This window comes from Argopecten irradians, chromosome 6 (genome assembly GCF_041381155.1).
Source record: "Argopecten irradians isolate NY chromosome 6, Ai_NY, whole genome shotgun sequence".
In the NCBI taxonomy this organism is placed as follows: domain Eukaryota; kingdom Metazoa; phylum Mollusca; class Bivalvia; order Pectinida; family Pectinidae; genus Argopecten; species Argopecten irradians.
This window is the reverse complement of record NC_091139.1, coordinates 34,833,802-34,857,607: the sequence shown is the minus strand read 5'-3', so window position 1 is coordinate 34,857,607 and position 23,806 is coordinate 34,833,802. Positions and strand designations below refer to the sequence as shown.

General features: G+C 33.7%; 1 protein-coding gene across 1 annotated transcript; it reads right to left on the bottom strand.

Moving 5' to 3' along the window:
- Nucleotides 1-464: 464 nt before the first annotated feature.
- Nucleotides 465-14,293, bottom strand: LOC138325719 (DGAT1/2-independent enzyme synthesizing storage lipids-like). Its single transcript, XM_069271557.1, has 9 exons — nt 14,125-14,293; nt 13,055-13,503; nt 12,168-12,335; nt 11,707-11,805; nt 9,502-9,596; nt 9,058-9,121; nt 8,615-8,690; nt 7,962-8,025; nt 465-7,634 (listed from the first exon to the last, which is right to left on the bottom strand). The coding sequence occupies exons 2-9, from the start codon at nt 13,344-13,346 to the stop codon at nt 7,521-7,523; spliced, it is 972 nt and encodes a 323-aa protein (XP_069127658.1). The 5' UTR covers nt 13,347-13,503; nt 14,125-14,293; the 3' UTR covers nt 465-7,520.
- Nucleotides 14,294-23,806: the final 9,513 nt, after the last annotated feature.

The window sequence follows — 23,806 nt, the reverse complement described above, 5'->3', positions numbered from 1 at the left end:
ACTGAACTGTTTGATTTCTGAATATGTTAATGATGGATTCTATTAGAGCGAAACCGAGCTCAATCCCATGAATTTAGATTTCTCTTAATAGGACGTTTATTCTATGTACCAATGAATTATTCAGATTTGTTGCAGACATGAAGACAAGATGACATATTGGTCAAGATCTCTAATTATTAACAGAAAGATTTTTCAAGTAACTGGTTAGTGAATTCCGACTGGTTTGATAACCATAGTTGCGCAGCTTTATGTAATCCGGTCAGTTTTGGTTCCCATGTTTTGTTTGAGTGTTCGGTAATAAACTAAAAGGAGATCAGGTGCATTTTAATCAAACACTAGGCTTCCTTGATCGTTTAAGAAATTGAATTAAAATTGTCTACCGTAATAATTGAAATAATTGAAAATACTGATTAGTCCAGTATACAACACTGAAACAATATTAATGATAGATAATAAAAACTGAATAAGTTTGGTACATATTTTACTAGTCAACAATCCAACCTACAGGACATGTAACCCATCCCGTCAGGAGGCACGCATGCATACTGATAATTGATCTCATGGTGAACTAATCTTAGTGCAAATAATAAGATACTGTACGTTAACAACAATACATTAAATAAAAAATTGTATAGACATCATTCTACATGATGGTTACTTATCAAACATATACAAATTATCTAAACCTTTACACAAGGTATCAGAACCTTTACACAAGATATCAGAACCTTTACACAAGATATCAGAACCTTTGTGTCCCTTTGGACGTATAAAACGTGACTAAATACATAACCATGTAACAGTTATAACCCTGTTATAATAATCTTCATTTTGTCAAATTTTTAAAAATCATTATCAAATTTCACAAAGTATAAATGTGTGTGAATAGTGAGAGCCCCATCTGTTTGAGGATTATATTATAGAATTATTCAGGAGGTTTATCTCAGGGCGGTGTGCAAATTCATACTTGCTGCATATAATTTATCTTTTTAATTACTACTTTCCATGACGGGGGATTAACATTTGTTTTATGAAAAACGGAAAAAAATATGAAACCCCACCTTTTTCAACATTAAGATGAAGACAGATTTCATAACATTTCTAAGCAGTTGAAATGAAATACTTGTTGGGTCAAAATCTTAAAACCTAAGACTCATGAAAGTTAAAATATTCCGTTGACATTCAATGGAGTTGAATGCATCAAATTGTACAAATGCATATAAAATGTATGAATTCTAAAATACTGAGTAGAAAGACATATACATAACATCTGTCCCTACGTAATACGTGTATTATGTGTAACTTTAAGAAATTCTTAAAAGAGTGTTACATAACTGCGTAATGATAACTACATGTGTAATACATGTACATCTAGAACTATGCCTCGTATATCTTAATAGAATAAATATGGATAGATGCATTATACGATTCCTTATGTTTGTACTTATGTAGTCACCAGAGTAGATCTGTATTGAGTACATTTGGTTAACACCTATTGGTTCTAAAACAGTCACAGGATCAAGCTTTTGAAAAATAAAGTAAAATTCTAGCAGTTTAAGTCAATGAGGTTAATTATAACATTCATATAAAACTATCATCTGGAAATAATAACATATGGGGATTTCAAAACAATAAGCTTAGAATTTCATCATTGTTCGAATCAAAATTATACTCGATAGAAAGTCTGTTTCACATCAATGTTATCAATAAATATATATAGGAGCTTACATGAGTTTTCATTTCATATGAGATTTTATGAAACGAGTCTCAGAAGTATTTATTTTTGCGAGCCTTGGCGAGCAAAAATTAAAACTTCAAGACGAGTTTCATAAAATCTCATATGAAATGAACACAAATTTAAGATACTTTTTATCACATATCTGCAATTACCTACATAACAAAGAATTTCGCGTCAAAATGTATTCCGAAAATCCGTCCTCGTAATCCTGACGTCAAGTCTTTTTTCCTCACGTCATTTGATTGTTTCTGTCTGACGTCACAGTAAATTTCCAGCCAATGATAATCGCTCCAGGACATATTACACTAGTGACACATGCAGAAATATTACATTGGTGAAATCAATAAATATCAGGCGGATTATGATATAAATCTCCTTATTAACATCTTCGGAAACTCAAAGGCATAATAACAACTAACAATGAAGTTGTTCTATGTATTTTCTTAAGCATCAGACAAACCCATCTTCATAGCAAAAAAAGTCTGGTGATTGGAAATTGTTTACAAACAAATAATGTATTTTATATATGTAAACAATGTGACTAGCTTAAGATTGTGTATATGCAGTGTGTTCAACAAAAATTAATCGGAAATAACAAAAGAAAACATGTAAGGAGATCATGATCTTAAGGATATTTGGATTGAGTGCTAATCTGCATACGAAAAGGAAGAAAGTTTACTGAAGAAACACACTCTGGCAAGAAATCAAAGAACAAAGAAATCAGATATTATTCGGTGAATATATTATATACCAGTAAAGTCAGAGGCACATGGTCAGAAGATAAGTATATTAATGCATAAACTTTAAAAGGGAAGAAAATCCGATCTTGAAAAGATGTACATCTGAACAAATGCTGATCATAATAAGCTGGAATAGGCAAGGGTATTAGGCTATCGGTGGTTTCATATCTGCGATATCCGTTTATTTTATATCAAAATATAATGTAATTGGAGAATATATTTGGTCATGATATGAATTGAAAAATTCTACATTTACTATTATAGAAAGGCTTATTTTTTCCATTCATAGATGGGTTTTTGTGTTATTACTATGGGTTATATAGAAATCAAAAACGCAAACCAATTATAACCAGTGAATTAATGACCTATCACCGTAGCATAAAAGACCAGAAGAAACATTGCAAAATATTTCCTGATATGATTTGTAGACAATATGCGATCAAATGGAAAACATTTATAAATAGCATGACGACAGCAGAAACTCCAAAGTGACATTTACAAAACAAAATCATTGTGCAAAAACATAAAAATTAAAGATGCTCCACCGCTGACAGACCAAAAATGGTACTCATCATTTGAACAACAATAGGTGTTTAATCGTGTATATATATGTATAGTTAACACACAAAAAATCATCTTGCTTTTGGTGCATACGCAGTCAGAACTTCATTATAGAACACAGTGCCACAGATTTTTTTCGGGATGGAATTAATTATTTCTAATATTTTCATCTTGAAGTAAAATTAGAAGCTCAAACTTTTCAAAATGTGGTAATGGTGTAAAGTAAGTAACTTTTGTAAATGAAGAAAATACTAAATCGCCTAGTCTTGTTTTGGATTGTGAAAAAATAGCATTGGTCAGCGGTGGAGCGTCTTTAACTCTCCACCCAAACTAAATATCCATGGTCTTGAGTATCAAGGATATTTATGAAAATCAATAAAGATGCGGCAAGTAATTATATCATGTTGACAAGTAACTATTTCCATTAAAGTGAGCAGTCGGGCAATGAAAACGATGCTGCGTGAGAATGCTAAAAACGACATAGCCAGCCAGGAGGACATTTTAGGATTCATATCATATGAAGTAATTTTTTCATATGCAGAGCGATTTTGATTGGGAATTTTTTTTCTCTATTTCATTAAAATTATACTGGATATATCAACACCATTTGTACCGACTTCAGCCTTCCTTTGCCCGTCTATTCACTTTAACATTAATTATAAAGTAAAACTTTCCAAATCATATTAACTGGTATACCGTTTAGTCGCTTACTTTTGCGAAAATGATCCACAAAATGACTACATATAACCCTGAATGCCCGATCGCAAAAATTCAAAACCGCTGAGATTTTTCAACCTTTTCCATGTAAAAATTGGGAAAATATTGACATAAATAGTTGACTATATATGTACATTATAAGACTATAATCTTCAATGCATACCCTCTTTGACATTAAATAACAACTATTGTCTTTGAAATACATTCATGTACAATTTTTCATTATCTTTGAAGTTCATATTTATGTTCCATCTTTTAGATCATACATGTGCATTTTTCAGCATAATAATACAATCTTAAACAGCCTGGATTTCCCATGTGTTTATTAAAATAAGTACAGTGTAGTAGATACTTGATTAAAATCAAATCTTCACCTGAGTAGCACTGATCAATTACCTAGCAAAGACTTATAGTATTGGTCAAAAGACTCTGGGTTAATGTATAATGACTTGTTCACCATGAAAGTCACGTAAAGCTGCATATCGTAAATGGTCCCCAACATTTCAGCACATCTTATTTAACATGTGGAAATTTATTATATATGACTGTTTGACATACAAATGAATTCCTTCATCTGCACATTCATTTCAATTACTTTATAAAACAGAAATGCTTTATATTCATGTTAGTCGTTGCAATAATGAATACATTAATGAACAGCATATTTTATGCAATGGTATTTGTTACACGACAACGGATCAACTAACAGCATGTATACAAGTTCATCAGACAAATTATCACGCAGCACAATATCCTTTCACAAGCCATACTTTTCAATCTGAAGAGAATATTCAGCAGTATGAATGACATGATTGAGGTTAAATGAAACTAATGTCAACATGTAGAAAATATAACTTAATGTATGAGACATACACATGTAGATTTATCGATATGAACAGAGCACCAGTAATATATAGCATGTCAATATCAAGGTGCATGAAAGTATGTAACCTTGAACAAAAAGTACATATAAGTCACAAATATAGCGAAAAAACAATACTTAAATGTTCTTTTTACAAATCTAAAATGGAGACCTTACAGACAGATGTTGTCAGGCGCTTATTTGCAAATAAGACCACCACCACTTTTGACCTTTATTTCCTGTCTGGGTGGGGCGTCTTATTTCTGATGAAATAGGATACTACTTGTAACTAACGTAACAATTAAGGTACACAGAAACAAAGTCCCATAAACATCAAAGGATTCGTGCATTGTTAAAGTCTTACTAATTTCTATGACAAAAAGATGATTTACTGTCAGTAACATGATCAATGAATAATTCAAAGTGACAGAGAACACATAGTTGAGAGTAAATGCTTCACTATGTTTTGTAATTAATAAAAAACATAAAAATAAATTGCACCTTTGACGGAATGTGGTCAATTAAAAATACACAAAATTTTGTTCTTCGAAACATATGAAAACTTACGTTACATTGTTCACTATGAGGAAACAGTATTAATAACAAGGACATAGTCATTCAGATCCCCCGCCAATGGAGATATCAAAGCTGAAGTAAGTTTGATTGTGGAGACTTATGTGTATGAAAAAAAACAGGAAAAAGGAAGTTGAGCTAAAGAAAGATGGAGTATAATTCAAATAGAGCGGGGCTGCAATTGTTGAATCAGGTATACAGCCTTGACATTTATATAGACTATATACACACAGATGGGTGGAGTTTTGCAAAGTAACATATACCATTTACCATGATATTTTCAGCAATGTTTCTATGGTTACAGAAAAAAGCACAAAAAGTCAAAACCTAAAAATAGCAAAAGGCACTACTAGACCATAAGAACAATGTGTCTATGAAGTTTCATGAAAATATCTCTGCTTGTTTTAGAGTTGTGCTCCGGAAACGATTCTTAAACAAAAATCTGTCATTTTCGGCAATGTCTCCATGGTTACAGAAAAAAGTACAAAAAGTGAAAACCTTACAATAGCAAAAGGCACTACTAGTCCATAAGACTAATGTGTCTATGGAGTTCCGTGCATATATCTCAACCGGTTTTCCAGTTATGCTGCGGAAACGAACCTGGTACAAAAATACGATATTTTCAGCAATGTTTCCATGGTTACGGAAAAAGTGCAAAAAATGAAAACCTAAAAATAGCAAAAGGCACTACTAGACCATAAGACCAATGTGTCTATGAAGTTTCGTTCAAATATCTCTGCTGGTTTTAGAGTTATGCTCCGAAAACGAACCTGGTACAAAAATATGATATTTTCAGCAATGTTTCCATGGTTACGGAAAAATGCAAAAATTGAAAACCTAAAAATAGCAAAAGGCACTACTAAACCATAAGACAAATGTGTGTATGAAGTTTCGTGGAAATATCACGACTGGATTTAGAGTTATGCTCCGGAAACCATTCGTACGGACGGACGGACGGACAGACGGACGGACTGACGGAAGGAACCCATTTGTATATCCCCCGCCAACTTCGTTGGGCGGGGGATAAAAAATTCAGTGTTAATATCCTCTTGAGGAATGCATCAATCTGACCCGATTATTAAATCAATTTATTTAAGATATATCAAACAACCATGAGCGAAAGAAATGCTTTGATTAAGCTACCATATTAAAATGTTTCCATGGTAAAATATCAACATATAAGCATATACTGGAAATTTATATGTTAGCATGAAAATAAAACTATCGGTATCATGTTTAATGTAAGAAAGCATTATTCTCACATTAGCTAGCACTTAACTTGATAATTTTGGACATGCTTAAAGTTTTCGAATTCTGAACATTTCTCTTCATGATTTGATCCTATAATACTACTGAAATATCTAGACTTTGGAATCGAAGTAATCTTACTAGTAAGACAAAGTCAGTTTTGTTAAAAAATAATAAAAAATCCCCGTGAATACTTAATTGAGAAGATGTTTAGTGATTACATCATAACTTTACCATTGAATGTTCATATCAAGAATTTTTGTGGACAATAAACAAGACCAATGAGAACCTCACAACGACAAGAGTCTGTTTACTCGACTTATATAAAGATATCTTCATGGCTACTTAATTTCACGTTTCCAAGTCCAAAAGCGTTATGGAGATCAAATTTTGCAATCTTTACCTTAATGACTCTTCTTTGTTTTATTAGATTTTTTTCCACTACGGCGATTCATTTTAACCAAAATTACTTATTGCCCCTGAAAAATTCAAAAATATTCACGCATGAAAATCACTTGGTTTACATTATTAGAAAATGACTACAGTAAACATTGTATTAGAAAAAGACCAGTGATCACAGAGTAGATCAACACCATGTGATATGTAATGAAGGACCTGGCTATACCTATATCAATAGTCTGTTCTCACATCATTTTTCTACTTATTTAATCTCATTATTCATAAATACCACATGTTCCTGATTTATTTCTCCATTCAAAAGACTTCATAGAGTATGTAGTTTGATCAAATTATGATGTAATACTTCTATAAAAAGGTTTTTATAATAATAAATGTACATATTTTATTAGTTTTTATTACATTTTTATAATTCTTGAACTTAAAACTTACTGACAAAATTAAAAAAAAATATATATATATAATCGAATTGTATTTTGTTAAAATACCAGTTGCCTTAGTATCATAAATGCATAATATGTAAAAAAGCAATTTTTCACAAAAATCTGTCTGCATTTTGACTATTATTGTAATATACATGCATATTACTTTTTTAATTAGCAATGAATAATTATTATAAGTATTCCCTAGTTTTGAGGTATAAATAAATGGACGATGGTGAGGGTCAGCTCTGTGCAGTCCGTGGTCTATAAGGTATAAATCTATCTAATAAAGCCATAAATATATTTCCTGGAAGTCTCTGATGCTGCCGAATCATCACATGAATAGCATTCTCTACCTGGAATGGAAATGGTGTCCATTTGTTGTTAGGCTTAGAATTTATTTCACTGCAAAGGTTTAGACACTAATCTTGAACAGATGTTGCAAATAACAATTTCTTGAAATAATCAATTCTTAATTATTGTACTTGACAATTATATTATATCAAACATGAAAAACTTAAATATCATATCCATATTACAAATAACGATTTTCTAGGTGTGCATGAAAAAATCATTGAATTGTTACTTTCCTACTACATATGGATTTTATAAAATCATTTTCAGACCATGAATTGTGTGCAAGATTCCATATCTGTGTTAGTAGACATGAATCAATGTCTTACCCTTCTTCTGAACTGCTCTACACTTTGACCAGGGTCTGGGTAAATAGGATCTCCAACAAATGTTCTGACGAACGAAAAAAAGTTCACAATGAAATCACTGATCGCCTGATGATAACAGAGAACTATTTTATTTGATAATTAGCTAACATATCTATGGAACGTACAGAAGATTAAGTTAATAGACCATAAAGTTACATTCCTAATGATCTATGAAAAATGCAAATCTCTGATTTCTTATACGTATGTTGTTGAATTAACAAACAACAAGCAATTATACATGTTGGCTAAATATTTGGCATGTTATTATTAAAAGCTTAAGTTTCAAATGAATATGTTGCTGCAGATGTCAGGCGATTCCAGAAATTTTTTTCTTGTTCAAACTTCATTTAGTTAGTTACAGAAATTGCAATTCAAAGACATTGATAAAAGAAAATCCTTCCAATCCCTGTGTATAAAAATAAAGGTTTGATTTCACAAACAGTTTTATCAAATGCTCATCTGTACGCTGATTGCTTATCTATGGTAAATTGTAAAGGGACAGAGATGAGACGTTCAATACTCAACTATAAGGCCTTTATAAAAAGATAGTTAATTAACAGAATAATTCTTAATGATATGAAAAATTATCAACTTGGAAACAACTGCATTCAAACCTCATCTTTACAGGAAAAAATCCATATATAAGTGATATAGGTAATCTTGTTCTTTCATACAACTTGAGCAACAAATCTACAAAATAAGAAAATAATTATATCAAATCAATCTAGCTCAAGAATGTTAACATCACGAGGGATAAGTAAGAACAAATATTGTTACAGGAACCATATTACACATGCAATACATTAGCTGAACATGTTGTTATACCTTCTCGAGAACATTACTTAAATAGAATGATTCAGAACTGTAGAAAAAATAACTGCATTAATGTACTGACAAGGAATGTAAAATTCCCTGTCAGTCTTGTTGCTCTTAAAACTCATTCAAGATTAATTATAAATGGTGATAAGATTTTTATTACCAACCGATTTATAGATTTGGACGTCATTGTCAACTGGTATGTATAATCTGAATGCACATTTTTTATTTATTAACTTACTTTTCCCTAATTGTGGTGTTCTAAAAGCTTCTCTCACATTTTGTGTAAATAGTGGAATCACAGGCTGAAAATTCAACAAAATATGATGAATATGTGTTTTTCAGTGTATGATTGAGAACAAAATTTAAATTTTAAGTTTGAATGATATCAACATCATGCCAGTGGTATAATTAGCACTTTCAAAAATCCAAAATTGGCATCATTATAGACAAATATTGAATATAACACATCAATCACAAACCAATAAATAATTTTTACTTAAGTCTTCAATTCATAATTTTCGTTTAAAGTTATATTCTTGTTAGATTTTATAAATATGTGTAACAATTTTACAGATATCTAAATTATATGTATTCCAGATTTTGAGGATATTTTTGGATCAAATTCCTGATACAATTTATTAATCAATTTACATGCTCTATATCAACAAAGGGTCTATATTACCACATTGGCTTGCATGGCTACTTTAGCGAAGCCATCACGTCTCCCCCACATTAACTGATAATGTTCATCACCAAACAAGGCTTCTCTGACCCCTCCTATTAATAAAATGTTAAACATACATTAAGTGTAAATATAAACAATATAACAATATCAATTTATATTTTAAAATAGCATTATTTGTAAAGCAATGGTAAGTGCCTCCGTCCCTCCCACTTTTTAAGGCCAGTATTACACTTAAGTTGACTAAATATAGCCTGAAACTATGAAAACTGTGCAGGTTTCTCTTAAGTTGACTAAATATAGCCTGAAACTATGAAAACTGTGCAGGTTTCTCTAACTGATTTCTTTAATTTATAAATTGATTAATGGGTTGCCCCTTACCATTATTTTGTTAAATTTCATAATAATGTTCACATCATCATACAAGCAAGGGCATATGCCCCTCCCTCATTAACTCCCTCAGAAACACCCTCCTCTCTCTTCTTACCTGGGGATATACCTAACAAATGCCCCGATCAGTACTTACCTTGGGATATACCTAACAAATGCCCCCCACAGAACTTACTTGGGGATATACCTAACAAATGACCCTCTCTCAGTACTTACCTGGCCCCGATTTCTCGAAACAAAGTTAAGTCCAAAACTAACTTAAGTCTAAAGTTTTCATATAAGTTACATTAGGATAAAAACTTAAGTTTTGCCTTAAGTCTGAACTTTTGTTTTGAAAAATCAGAGCCTGGTGATATACCTAACAAATGCCTCCCTCAATACTTACCTAGGAATATACCTAAGAGATGCCCTTTCCTAAGTACTTACCTAGTGAAATACCTAACAGATCCCCTCCCTCACTACTTACCTGGTGATATACCTAACAGATGCCCCTCCCTCACTACTTACCTGGGGATATACCTAACAGATGCCCCTCCCTCACTTATTATCTGGTGATATACCTAACAGATGCCCCTCCCTTAGTTCTTACCTGGTGATATACCTAACAGATGCCCCTCCCTCACTACTTACCTGGTGATATACCTAACAGATGCCCCTCCCTCACTACTTACCTGGTGATATACCTAACAGATGCCCCTCCCTCACTACTTACCTGGTGATATACCTAACAGATGCCCCTCCCTCACTACTTACCTGGTGATATACCTAACAGATGCCCCTCCCTCACTACTTATCTGGTGATATACCTAACAGATGCCCCTCCCTCACTACTTATCTGGTGATATACCTAACAGATGCCCCTCCCTCACTACTTATCTGGTGATATACCTAACAGATGCCCCTCCCTCACTACTTACCTGGTGATATACCTAACAGATGCCCCTCCCTCACTACTTACCTGGTGATATACCTAACAGATGCCCCTCCCTCACTACTTACCTGGTGATATACCTAACAGATGCCCCTCCCTCACTACTTATCTGGTGATATACCTAACAGATGCCCCTCCCTCACTACTTACCTGGTGATATACCTAACAGATGCCCCTCCCTCACTACTTATCTGGTGATATACCTAACAGATGCCTCTCCCTCACTACCTTACTGGTGATATACCTAACAGATGCCTCTCCCTCACTACCTAACTGGTGATGTACCTAATAAATGCCTCCCTCGATACTTACCTGGTGATATACCTAACAGATGCCCCTCCCTCACTTATTATCTGGTGATATACCTAACAGATGCCCCTCCCTTATTTCTTACCTGGTGATATACCTAACAGATGCCCCTCCCTTAGTTCTTACCTGGTGATATACCTAACAGATGCCCCTCCCTCACTACTTACCTGGTGATATACCTAACAGATGCCCCTCCCGTAGTTCTTACCTGGTGATATACCTAACAGATGCCCCTTCCTCAGTACTTACCTGGTGATATACCTAACAGATGCCCCTCCATCACTACTTACCTGGGGATATGCCTAACAGATGCCCCTCCCTCACTACTTACCTGGTGATATACCTAACAAATGCCCCTCCATCACTACTTACCTGGGGATATACCTAACAAATGCCCCTCCATCACTACTTACCTGGTGATATACCTAACAGATGCCCCTCCCTCACTTATTATCTGGTGATATACCTAACAGATGCCTCTCCCTCACTACCTAACTGGTGATGTACCTAATAAATGCCTCCCTCGATACTTACCTGGTGATATACCTAACAAATGCCCCTTCCTCAGTACTTACCTGGGGATATACCTAACAGATGCCCCTCCCTCAGCACATTAACACAGCTCTGCACAGTGCCTGGTGTTACTCTCATCACCTCCATCATTAGTCGCCAGCCTATAATAAAGAAGCTTTATAAATAATACAGAAACAGGAATATTATTATGCTATGATATATTAGAAGGAATTATTCATTTAAGTTAAGTTGAAAAGTGGTTAAACAACAGGCAATGCCTATGTTAGTTCCCTCCTTGATGAAAATATTTATTTAACCTTGGCTACAAAGAAAATTCTAAGCCATTTGCTGGTATTGGAAATCCAACATCTATTAAAAACTTTTGTTGAAATTCTGTGTTACTTCTTATTAAAAAAGCAATATATTATATGTATGTTTTCATAATGATCATACGACAGTCAACATGGCAATTTATTATTTAACAATCTGTTTGGGCTACAGACAAAATACATGTATCACTTACCAGGAATGTGGAATAAAAATCGGTCCCCTACCGCACGGATATGTCTGTTCTTGTCTAACAGTGTTTTAGCTATGACATAGTAGAAATCTATAGGAATGGTTCCATGGTAGTAGATGAGCAAAGCTGGTCCCTCTCTAGGAATTTTTTCAAATCCAACAATCTCGTAACCTGTGTAATACAACATCTGAATTTTCATTACACCTTCTTATGTAAAAGTAGAGAGATTTTAATAACAAAGCATCAGCAGCTTTATGGTTATTGAGAAAGGATGCCAATTGTAATTAACCATTTAATCCTGAATGATAGTGACAACAGACTTTGTGTAAACGGCAAATTTTAGTGTTGGAGTAAGAGCAAATTTGAACCAGGATGATATGGTTAATATTGTTATTATATAAGTAATTGAATGTTATTTATCTTTTATATAGACAGTCCTTGTAATCCATTCTTAAACTAGATAATAGAAGTTAACATGTTTCCATTGCATCTGCAGTGATACATATGCTGCATTCTACCCAATAAGTGCCCAGGGCCTAAATTGAAAACATCAAGGGGCACATTATAGAACCTAATTTGGAGTTACATTACACAAATTTATTGAGATAAGTAAACAATTTGCAAAAGAAATAAAATAGAGAAACCTGAACAGTTTTTCATTAAATTGGAAGTATGTAAAATTGAAACGTAAAAATGGGAGAGGCACTTATAGGGACCAGGGTGCTTAGTAGAGTAGAATACTGTATATTTTTGTGATACCTAGGCCTATTGAATATGCATTCTGTTTCACTCATTTACCCCTGAACATACATTTGACCTCTTCTGATCCAATGGCTGGAACATTTTATCATGAATGTTTGGTGTAAATGAGTTATGAAGAGAATCCTTACCATGCCATATTCTTGCCTGACCATCCCACAAAGCCGCTAACGTCTTTCTGGCTCCGTCCCAGAAATCTCTTCCGTAAGCTTCTCGTAGACGATGTCTATACTTATAAACATTGAGAAAAAGAGCTGACCCATAGAGGAATAGTAGAATGAATAGAGGTAGGAGAAAGGAGATAAAGATTGGATATACGACCCACAGAACCCATTTCCAATAGTTGATATCCAGGGTATCCAGTAGCTCCCATGCATACTGTAGGTGATCTGTAATCTCATCGGTTATGTTGGAAAATATCATTATTTTCTTTTCTTGTGTAGAATAGCCACTTCAAAAATTAACTGTAGTTGTATTTATCAACATTGTCTAAATTGAAGAAAATCTCTGCTAATAAGTAATCCATGTTGGTTCCTTAAACTGTGAGGAATCAGCCGATGAGAGATCACAAAGCATTAGTCTAGAAATAAAAAAAAAAAACATACAAAAATACATTATACAAGAAGTCAAAATCATAGAGTTTCATAAACAAAACTGTGTTCAGTTTTCTTTTACATGTACTAGGACTACACATTTGTACAATGTACAGAAGTAAGATTTCTTTTTGAATAAGGGAGAAGCATAGATCTAAAGGTTTAAATTACATGTAGTTGTAAATAGTGTATGTATAGGGTAATCATATAGAAGGAGTGGGCTATTTCTGTTTTTTTGTTGGCAACACCCGAAGCAGACGCCAGTGAGGTAATATGCCTACATTGTACATGTAGTTGACATATATTATTTAAACAGTATACCACGATTATATGTCATTAAAACGGAAAGTGCCCTGTCAAGTTTAGTGTCAACCCTGCTTCTAAGAACGATGGACAGGTACATAGTACAACTTAATTGACAGTACTCACTATATGTGACGTCGCTGTTAAGTTGTCAACACTACGAGGGACTCTAGTACTTGTTAGTAGTCAACAGTTAGTGTACTGGACAATACAGTGTGTCCCCTGCCTAATAAATAAGCTATTGTCATCAATGTTTTTAAGAGACATATAATCTGTAACAAACTATAGATACATCTGTAACTTACGTGCCATGATTTGTCGTCTGTACAACAACCCAAAAGTCTACGAGCAGTGGTGTAAACAGCCTAAAAGTAACACACTTGCACAATAACGTCTACAACAGCTGAACCGGAAGTTTCCAATGTTGACACTTCCAAATAACTTCCGGTAAGTGTAATTTTAAAACCGGACAGTGTAATTAGTAGATACCCGGAAAATTATACGTACAATGTATATGAAAACTTTTTATGTGAAAATATTATATGGATGTTTAAATAAACATGATATATAACAGTAACGCGTTGTGGAGCTTATTTATCATTAACGTTAATTTTATATTTATATCGTACGTGATAATCAGTTGTTGAAAACACGCCGCCACATCCGATGGAACTAACTGACAAATATCGATTCATGATGTTTTCCCGTCATAAAATAAAGTACCAAATCACAGTCAATATTCTCAAATACATGTTTTAAGTGCAATTTTTAAGAACATACGCAGTAAAAAAAGTAATCAAAAGTTGAAGGCCAATCTGAATCAAGAGAAGATGAAATATGCCAATGAGTGTCGCCGTTGGTGTGTAAACATAACCGATAATCATCGGTTATTTTTTTAATGTGAAATATATGTATAGCTGTATGTATTGAAAAATAATACCCCATAGAAACAAACCGTTAGAGAAAGAGAGCAGCACACTGCTCTCATGTCACAATTATATATTGACAATGGACAAACCAGCCGTCTTCTCTCCCTTTATAATATATGTGGAACGTTAATTAGGGACAAAAATTATCTTTAAAGTGAATAGTTGGGCAAAGAAAACCAGTCTAAATGCGTTCATTGGCCTTCCAAAAGTTCTCACATATTAATACGACGGTCAAGTTCTGCTTAGTTTCCCAGTTCTGACCATTAAAGTAAAGAAAAGTTGAAAGCATTGAAAGCGAGGCTGCGTGGAAATGTAACCACGGACATAGTGAGCCGGGAGGACGTTTTAGAATTTCCATACTTTAAATTAATTTCTTCGTACGCAGACAGATTTTGACGAGAGATTTTATTTTTCCATTTCATAAGAAATTATCCTGGATACATTCACACCATTTTACCGACTTTAGCCATCCTTGCCCGACTGTTCACTTTAACCATCGATTGTTACAGTAATTTGAACATATGTGTACATGTATGTCTCGATCAGGGAACATGAAGACTCTAAGTCGCAAGTAATCGTTCATTAACCTTACAAATAGATATAATTGGGTAGACCTTCCAAATCATTACCGAAAACATGTTAACTCGATTAACGTTTTAATTGTCTATTCGAAATTCCTTATACATGCCATTTACGTTCTTTCAACACTATTTCTATAATGATTTGTAAATATCACGACGTGTTTTCTTTCATCTACTGCCATGATTAAATGCGAACTTATACATGTACAAGCCACATCTGAAAGGCATTTATATACTGAGAACAAAAAGAAAAGTATCACTGTGTAGAGACATCAATATTTATTTGGATTCTATTTAGATATCATCAAATTTGATTTAATTTTATTTCCTAATGTATCTTTGTCGTAAGGTATTGGAGTAAACATCAATACACGACATATCTGCAGATTGATTATCCCCAATGAGATAGCGGGAGGGTGGTCAAATTCAAAAGTCACACACATCAATACCGAGTGTGACCACATTGGGCGTTCATATAGCAGAAACACAACGACGCCTTATTGAGCTTGTATACGTTCTCACAACATGACTGGGGATGATAATCTATTCCTTGATGAGAGCCTTGCTCTATTCCTGTAAGGTTTTGCGCTGGTTTTGGCGGGAAACGCACGTGCTTGCCAAGATTCCATATACTCTTTAACAGCATATCGTTCACTGCGCATTCGCCAAACTCGAGCGCGCCCATCAGCTTGTCCAAGACAGAATCGCGATTCACCAGTGAACAGTGTCCTTGTCCAATCATATAGCGTCCAGCGGCGTTGAGTACGAGCCCAATTTACGCGGTTTCTGCGATGATGCGTGGTCAGAATCGACCCTCCATACGGTCTTCGGGCTTTGAGATTTGCGGATCGGAGACGATTTAGGACAGTTCTTGCACTAATTCGACGTCGGATGACAGTGCGTTCTGTTACGAACCTATCTCTCAGGTGGATTAGTCTGATATACCGATCTTCCTGTGAAGCCGTAACGCAAAGACGCCAAGAGCACTGTCGGTCGTCGGTTGTCACAGTTTGATTCAATCGTCTCTAGATAAGGCATAAGGCACTATTGTCTTTTGTGACGCTCCATCTCGGACTGCAACAACACTTTGGGACAAACCAGATGTCAATATGCCGATTGCTCTTTTACGAAGTTTTTTCGACAACCATCCCATTCTTCGTAATACAAGTATACCCGAGTACGCAAAAAACGAAGAAAAATCCAACCGTCACGTAATATCCAGCTATATGATACGCTATAAAATAGGAACTCTACCATATCCTACTAATCTGGCGTAGATGTACCAACTTAAATACGCATTACACTGGAAAGATTCTGGACATCTAAATGAGTACATAGACACAAGCAAAGATAGGTGATGTTACATTGAAAGGGTGACCAGTCAGCCAAAACATGACCATTTAAACTTTATTGTATAAGATAGTGAGTGTCTTACCTAACATATGTATCGATCTTGAGTGGCAATCTAACCTCGGAAAGCGCTCTTTGTTGGTGGAAATAACCATGACGAACCAACTCCGATAACACTTGACTCGAGTCAATAAAGTCTTGTAGCTGTTTGTATGGATCACTTCGTGGATTTTCGAGATACATACATCAAGTGTCAGAGAGCGAGTTTATCATTTTCAGTGTAATATTTGAATTGCATTGGGAGTTATATAATACATTTAAGAAATGTTTTGCAAAAGTGAAGTGTGTAAAGAGGAATTTCGGTGCAAAAATTTCGGACTGGGACACAGTCGGCCACGCCTCTTTGTCACATCACAGGTACAATGTACTATATAAGACTTTCTGTTTCAGCTTTATAATTAGCTGTTTTCTAGTTTGAAGTTTGTTCCTCGTGTGTTCCTTGTAATTATCTAAACTTAAATTCTTCAACATTTGCCATTCGGATTAGCAATCAGATATATACATATATATACATTTTTTAGAAAATACATCTAATATTTGTTGTCATCATGTTTTCATCATATTTTTCCATTCAACATATAAACATTAAAATATAAGTTATAATATGAATTTTTATTAGTTGGAATTTAATCGTAGCAATAGAATTCTCATGTTTTGAAAATATCGATAAAATAATATTTCCTGATCTAAAGTCCTCTTGACTAAATCTTTATTTGAAAAATCAAATTCAAGGTTTTAAATACATTAAAATCTTATCAATTCTGAAGCGATGGCATGAATTCTAATCCAAAATTATTAACCAAACAAAAACAACACCATAACATCATTAAATATGCTACATGTATGTTAATCACAATGTAAAGTAACATGGGTTACATGATCATTAAAAACCATTCCACAATAATGACATAATTCTATACAATTTGATATTCGTGTGTTTACACAAACTCTTAAGATACAATGTACATATCTATAATACTGTGGAATGTGCAAACTAGTTTTAGAGAACGCATTACACTGGAAAGATTCTGGACATCTAAATGAGTACATAGACACAAGCAAAGATAGGTGATGTTACATTGAAAGGGTGACCAGTCAGCCAAAACATGACCATTTAAACTTTATTGTATAAGATAGTGTGTGTCTTACCTAACATATGTATCGATCTTGAGTGGCAATCTAACCTCGGAAAGCGCTCTTTGTTGGTGGAAATAACCATGACGAACCAACTCCGATAACACTTGACTCGAGTCAATAAAGTCTTGTAGCTGTTTGTATGGATCACTTAGTGGATTTTCGAGATACATACATCAAGTGTCAGAGAGCGAGTTTATCATTTCCAGTGTAATATTTGAATTGCATTGGGAGTTATATAACAGATTTAAGAAATGTCTTGCAAAAGTGAAGTGTGTAAAGAGGAATTTCGGTGCAAAAATTTCGGACTGGGACACAGTCGGCCACGCCTCTTTGTCACATCACAGGTACAATGTACTATATAAGACTTTCTGTTTCAGCTTTATAATTAGCTGTTTTCTGGTTTGAAGTTTGTTCCTCGTGTGTTCCTTGTAATTATTTAAACATAAATTCTACAACATTTGCCATTCGGATTAGCAATCAGATATATATATACATGTTTTAGAAAATACATCTAATATTTGTTGTCATCATGTTTTCATCATATTTTTCATCCGGGTTTTATCTATATTTATATGGTTATATGATTATTATTCTCTGTATGTCCTCCAAGATTGAAGATTACGAAAAGACTAACATTTAACATAATAACATTAAAATATAAGTTATAATATGAAGTTATAATTCAATTTTGCTTGTTACGAGCATTTTCATTGGCTTAAAAATTTACTTTATCAGCCCATAAAGGAAAAAAAATGGCGTCGCTGTTTGTAACGTCGCTTCTGATTGGCTGAGATGACGGCGTAATAATTTCATTGACAAAAGAGTCCCAAAATGAAATTTAAATGTCGAAGAGATTATCTTTAGTAAATTGAATTATAAGGATTAATTTGAATAGCTTTTTTTATGTTATGGAGATATAACACAAAAGTCTGAGTGTACTCTCATCATAAACCGCTTCGCGGTTTACTTAGAGTACACTCAGATTTTTGTGTTATATCTCCATAACATAAAAAATCTATTCAAGTTAATCCTTAAATACTAGTTGGAATTTAATCGTAGCAATAGAATTCTCATGTTTTGAAAATATCGATAAAATTATATTTCCTGATCTAAAGTCCTCTTGACTAAATCTTTATTTGAAAAATCAAATTCAAGGTTTTAAATACATTAAAATCTTATCAATTCTGAAGCGATGACATGAATTCTAATACAAAATTATTAACCAAACAAAAACAACACCATGACATCATTAAATATGCTACATGTATGTTAATCACAATGTAAAGTAATATGGGTTACATGATCATTAAAAACCATTCCACAATAATGACATAATTCTATACAATTTGATATTCGTGTGTTTACACAAACTCTTCAGATACAATGTACATATCTATAATACTGTGGAATGTGCAAACTAGTTTTAGAGTAAATGCATTTCAATCTTATAAAAGGTGCATCATTTGACATTCGCTCTAGCCATGATCGTTCTTCTCGCTACCTATATAAACAAGTTCTCGCCAATAAGTCTTCTACAGGAGAAGTACCAGATGCATACAATTATTCAATGAACATCTTCGTAATATTCGTGTGATGTGTGGTACAAAACCCTTTTTTCTGTATAAAAAATAATGACAAAAATGTTGTGTTTAAAAATACTATCCATGACAATAATTCGTATTACAAACAATAATTTTCTAATGTTAATACATGATTCACTGGTAACCCAACCAAACAGTGTTAGAGTCTCTTCCTAAAACCATGGACAGGTTTGACAATTAAGTTTTGCTCGTTCTTACATACTTTAGTAGTTATTTCTAAATTATTAAGGAACCACTATTCGCAATACTGTACTTTTGGCTAATTTGGCAATAGTTGCAGGGTTTAGAGCATTAAGATGAACACCTAACTTTAGAAGTGACATATTTTATAATACCAGTTTTAAACTTACAACATGCCCTTTTAGTTCTTTCAACACTATTGCTATAATAAGTTAGTATTATACCAACGTTTATATTTCATCAATTACTGGTAGAACACATTTGTATAGGGGAGAAACATGATTTAATATATGTTATATTTTTGCCCTATGTCGACGACTCGCTTTATGAGATAAAACCCGGATAACTTGTTCATTACCCATTGTTCTAATGTACCATGACCATTTCCGTCTCACAGAATGAGTGTATTTACCGTATACGTCTGGTATCCGACGAACTTTCTTGTCTACACAGTAATCCTTGCGACATGCATTGTCTGAAGACTTACATTGTTTCCTCAAATTAACGTACAATATCTAATGCATGCAATAACTATATCTATTCCAAACAAACGATCACTAGTTACAGCTAGTCCTGAGATGATTGCTGTTAACTGAGTGATTTAAATCGGTTTTTTATTTTAATTTAATTTCAAAACAAATAAGTAAGAAGAAAACCTTTTGTGAGCTGAAAGGCAGATGAAACTAGGTCAACAATTACATCGACTAAAAAGTGTTAAAGACGATTGTGAAAACGCTGAATAAAAACGCTGGTTACAACCACAGGGACTGGTTACAACCACAGGGACTGGTTACAACCACAGGGACTGGTTACAACCACAGGGACTAGTTACAACCACAGGGACTAGTTCAAACAAACATTGATGGCATTATACATTTATGTATATATCTACCCTAAACCAGTCACATGTATATGTATAATATTGTAGTAAAAAGGTATGTGCTATTATATTAAATTTCTGAATATTGTAATGTTGGTGAACATGAAATTGCAGTTAACCTGTATTTATCTATAAACAATTTTGTAAAGCATCTTCTTGAGAGTTGGAGCTCTATTAGGCAGTTTAAAAAGCACTCCGATACACTAAAGTCCACACAGGAATTCTAGAGTAACAACAATGTACAGTATATAGGTATATATATATATGTCAGTCAGGGATGATTATACATTGTAAAGCTATGAAATCCCACTGTTTGATCTGTATGAGGTAACCTTTGAAACGTAAAATGTGACCGACCATCCTAAACCTAGTACATGACACATTGTATGTAGAGACTTCAACATACTATTTATTACATGGATCGTGAAACCGTTACATCAAGCAAACAGTTATTAAATAAATAATAAATGTTTTTGTTTTATTTATGTGATCATTTCTGAGATTATGTTTGACCTTCGTGTGATAGTAGATTACTGCCTAATGTATAGTGCTACATGACCGTAGCATAGACATCGAACGTTGAAAAAGCGAGATTCATTAAATATCAATTCTACTAATTCTTGACGTAGTCAAAATGATAGGTGTGAGGCTTGGACAGGGAGGGACATGAATTCTTTGGAAACAAAAGAATACAAAATGTAATTTGTTGAAGTAAGCAACAGATAAATCATCATCCTGGTAAAAAATTTCATAACCATTACCAATGCATTATACAAATGGACGACTGAACACACAGATGTGAAAATGCATAATATATACAGAAAAATAATGATGGTAACGAATCCTTACTCTCTTTACATTATATGTCAATATTTATCAGCATCAATACATTTCCGTACGATGTACATTGTACGTGTGTATAAATGATTTTTTAATTAATAAACATCTTGCACTAACAGTTCCTAATGTATTGCGCTTACTTGACCTGTCATGACTCAACTAGCTGTTTTAGCACAAGAATGAGATATTGTATAACAAACAGAACTGTAACAGGAAAGGAGAAAATGTTGCAGCCAGACTGGGATTCGAATCCGGGACCTCCGAACACAAGCCAAATGCTCTACCGCTGAGCTACCTGGTCACCGACGATCGACCCAGACCAATCCCGCCACAGAACATTATATATAAACTATTATGCAAAATTACACAACAAGGAAAAGATAATGCAAATGTGTATATTAAATATAGTTATCTATCTACAGTTCATAAACATTTAGGAAGCTCTTATCTAATGTCGTTACTGAAACATACAATGTACATATCAATATGTGTACCTTTATGAATATCATATTCATACATATTGTTATTAAGAAAACGAGGTGTCAATAAAAGGTCAAGGTGTGAGCGTTGTTATTGAAGCCTCTCATTGTGTATGGGGTTGACTTAAATACGGTTGATAAGATTTTTTTTCTTAATTTTGAATTTTGAGACCTTACACGGTAAGCATGATCAGTTTTCGAACATGGCACAAATGTTTTACAAACCCGATGTTTGCCAAGTGTTTTACAAATGTGATCCCGGTTGTGAAATATCCCTATCCCTCATATTTACATTTTATAAATGATTATTTTTCTTTCACACTTCCACGTTTTATTGCAATTTTGCGATTACACATTTGAAGTATATCTCACCATTTTGAAATACGTTCGAAAAAACTACGAGTCAATTCTTCAAACATGACAATTTCATGATACGGAAATTGTTTACGGTATTGTCAACAATACATTCATTGTGAATGCTTTTTGGGTTCCTACACTCATTTACATCACTTTTCTTACCGACCTCCCCTTCTAAAACCATTCAGTTGCTTGACGTTTGCGCCAACAGACTACCTTGACATATATATACTACATGGCATCTTATCCTAACGAGAATCATAAGATATCGTCATTTTATTTGAAGACTAGCTATATGATGTTATCGTGAGTAAAGTTCTTTCGCTCTCGCGGTCTGTGAGTTCGGTTTGGCTTGAATGTAATATTTGTCTTGTCTTTTGTAGGATTTTCTTCCACTTAATAAATGTGCAATCCATCCAGAACCAGACGTTGTGTATGACGTGTTTTACACGCCTCGATGACATATTATCTGGAGTATACTTTATAGGGACAAAATTAAAGTTAAAAATTGAGGGGGTCGAGTAGTGTTTTCACATTCCGATTTAGTCGACGTTTTACTTGGGTTGTAGTATATGCAGGTCTTGATACTGGCTTGCACATATTAATGATGTTAAATTCGGTCGAAAGCGAAATATAACCTCAAATAAACCTTACAAAGCTCTAGGAAATTCGGTCAAAATACTGGAAGAGTGGGATAGAGTACTTTAAGTACATATGAACTGCCATATCATATCCTTTTACCAACTCCAACTAGATCTACGTTTGTTAATTATGTATGACTTTGTATACGTTTGTCCATATTTATTTACAATACACATTATGGTGTTTATTAGAGGAAATAGAAATATGTGTGAAGAGAAAAGCAGGTCAACCGTTACACTTTAATGAACACATTGATTTATATATACATATATTTACATTGGCATTGATATCTATAGTGCCTTCATTAATCAATAGTGTGTCCCTTTATTATTCGTTCTAGCAATTACTTACTAGATGTTCGAATTAATCCTCGAGGAGCCTGAAGTGATACAAATAGAAAAATGTCTGATGGGACATAAGACACATTTATTGGAACGTGTTGTCAATTAGAACAACCGGTAGTTATCATGAACCATCTTTCACAAGGTGTTCTGTATGGTTATCTCCATACGTTTTGCACCAGAAATATTTCCGCAGCACAATCCAGTGCTCATTGAAGGCGACTAAAGTATGATTTCATCATCGTTTCCCCAATATTAAGAAAAAATAAATTAATTAAAAAATCTCTCTTGGTTCGACAAAATTCTATGTTGGCACGTCATGATCTGGTAACAGACTCAACAATAAAGGGATTATAGCAATAAAAAGACAAATATCCTGCATTATTTAGGATAAGCAGTGCAAAATAAACCAGTTCTCCAAACCAGACACAAACACATTAGAAATAGAACAACCCTAGAAAATGTACAATTTTTATACTGGTTATTAAAACTTTAGCAAACCAAAACTGTAAAACGGACTTGAAGCTGATTCAACACACTTTTGTTTTACCTTTTCTTTACTTCCTCAATACCTTATATTATGTACACTTTGTTAATATTTCCAGTGTGG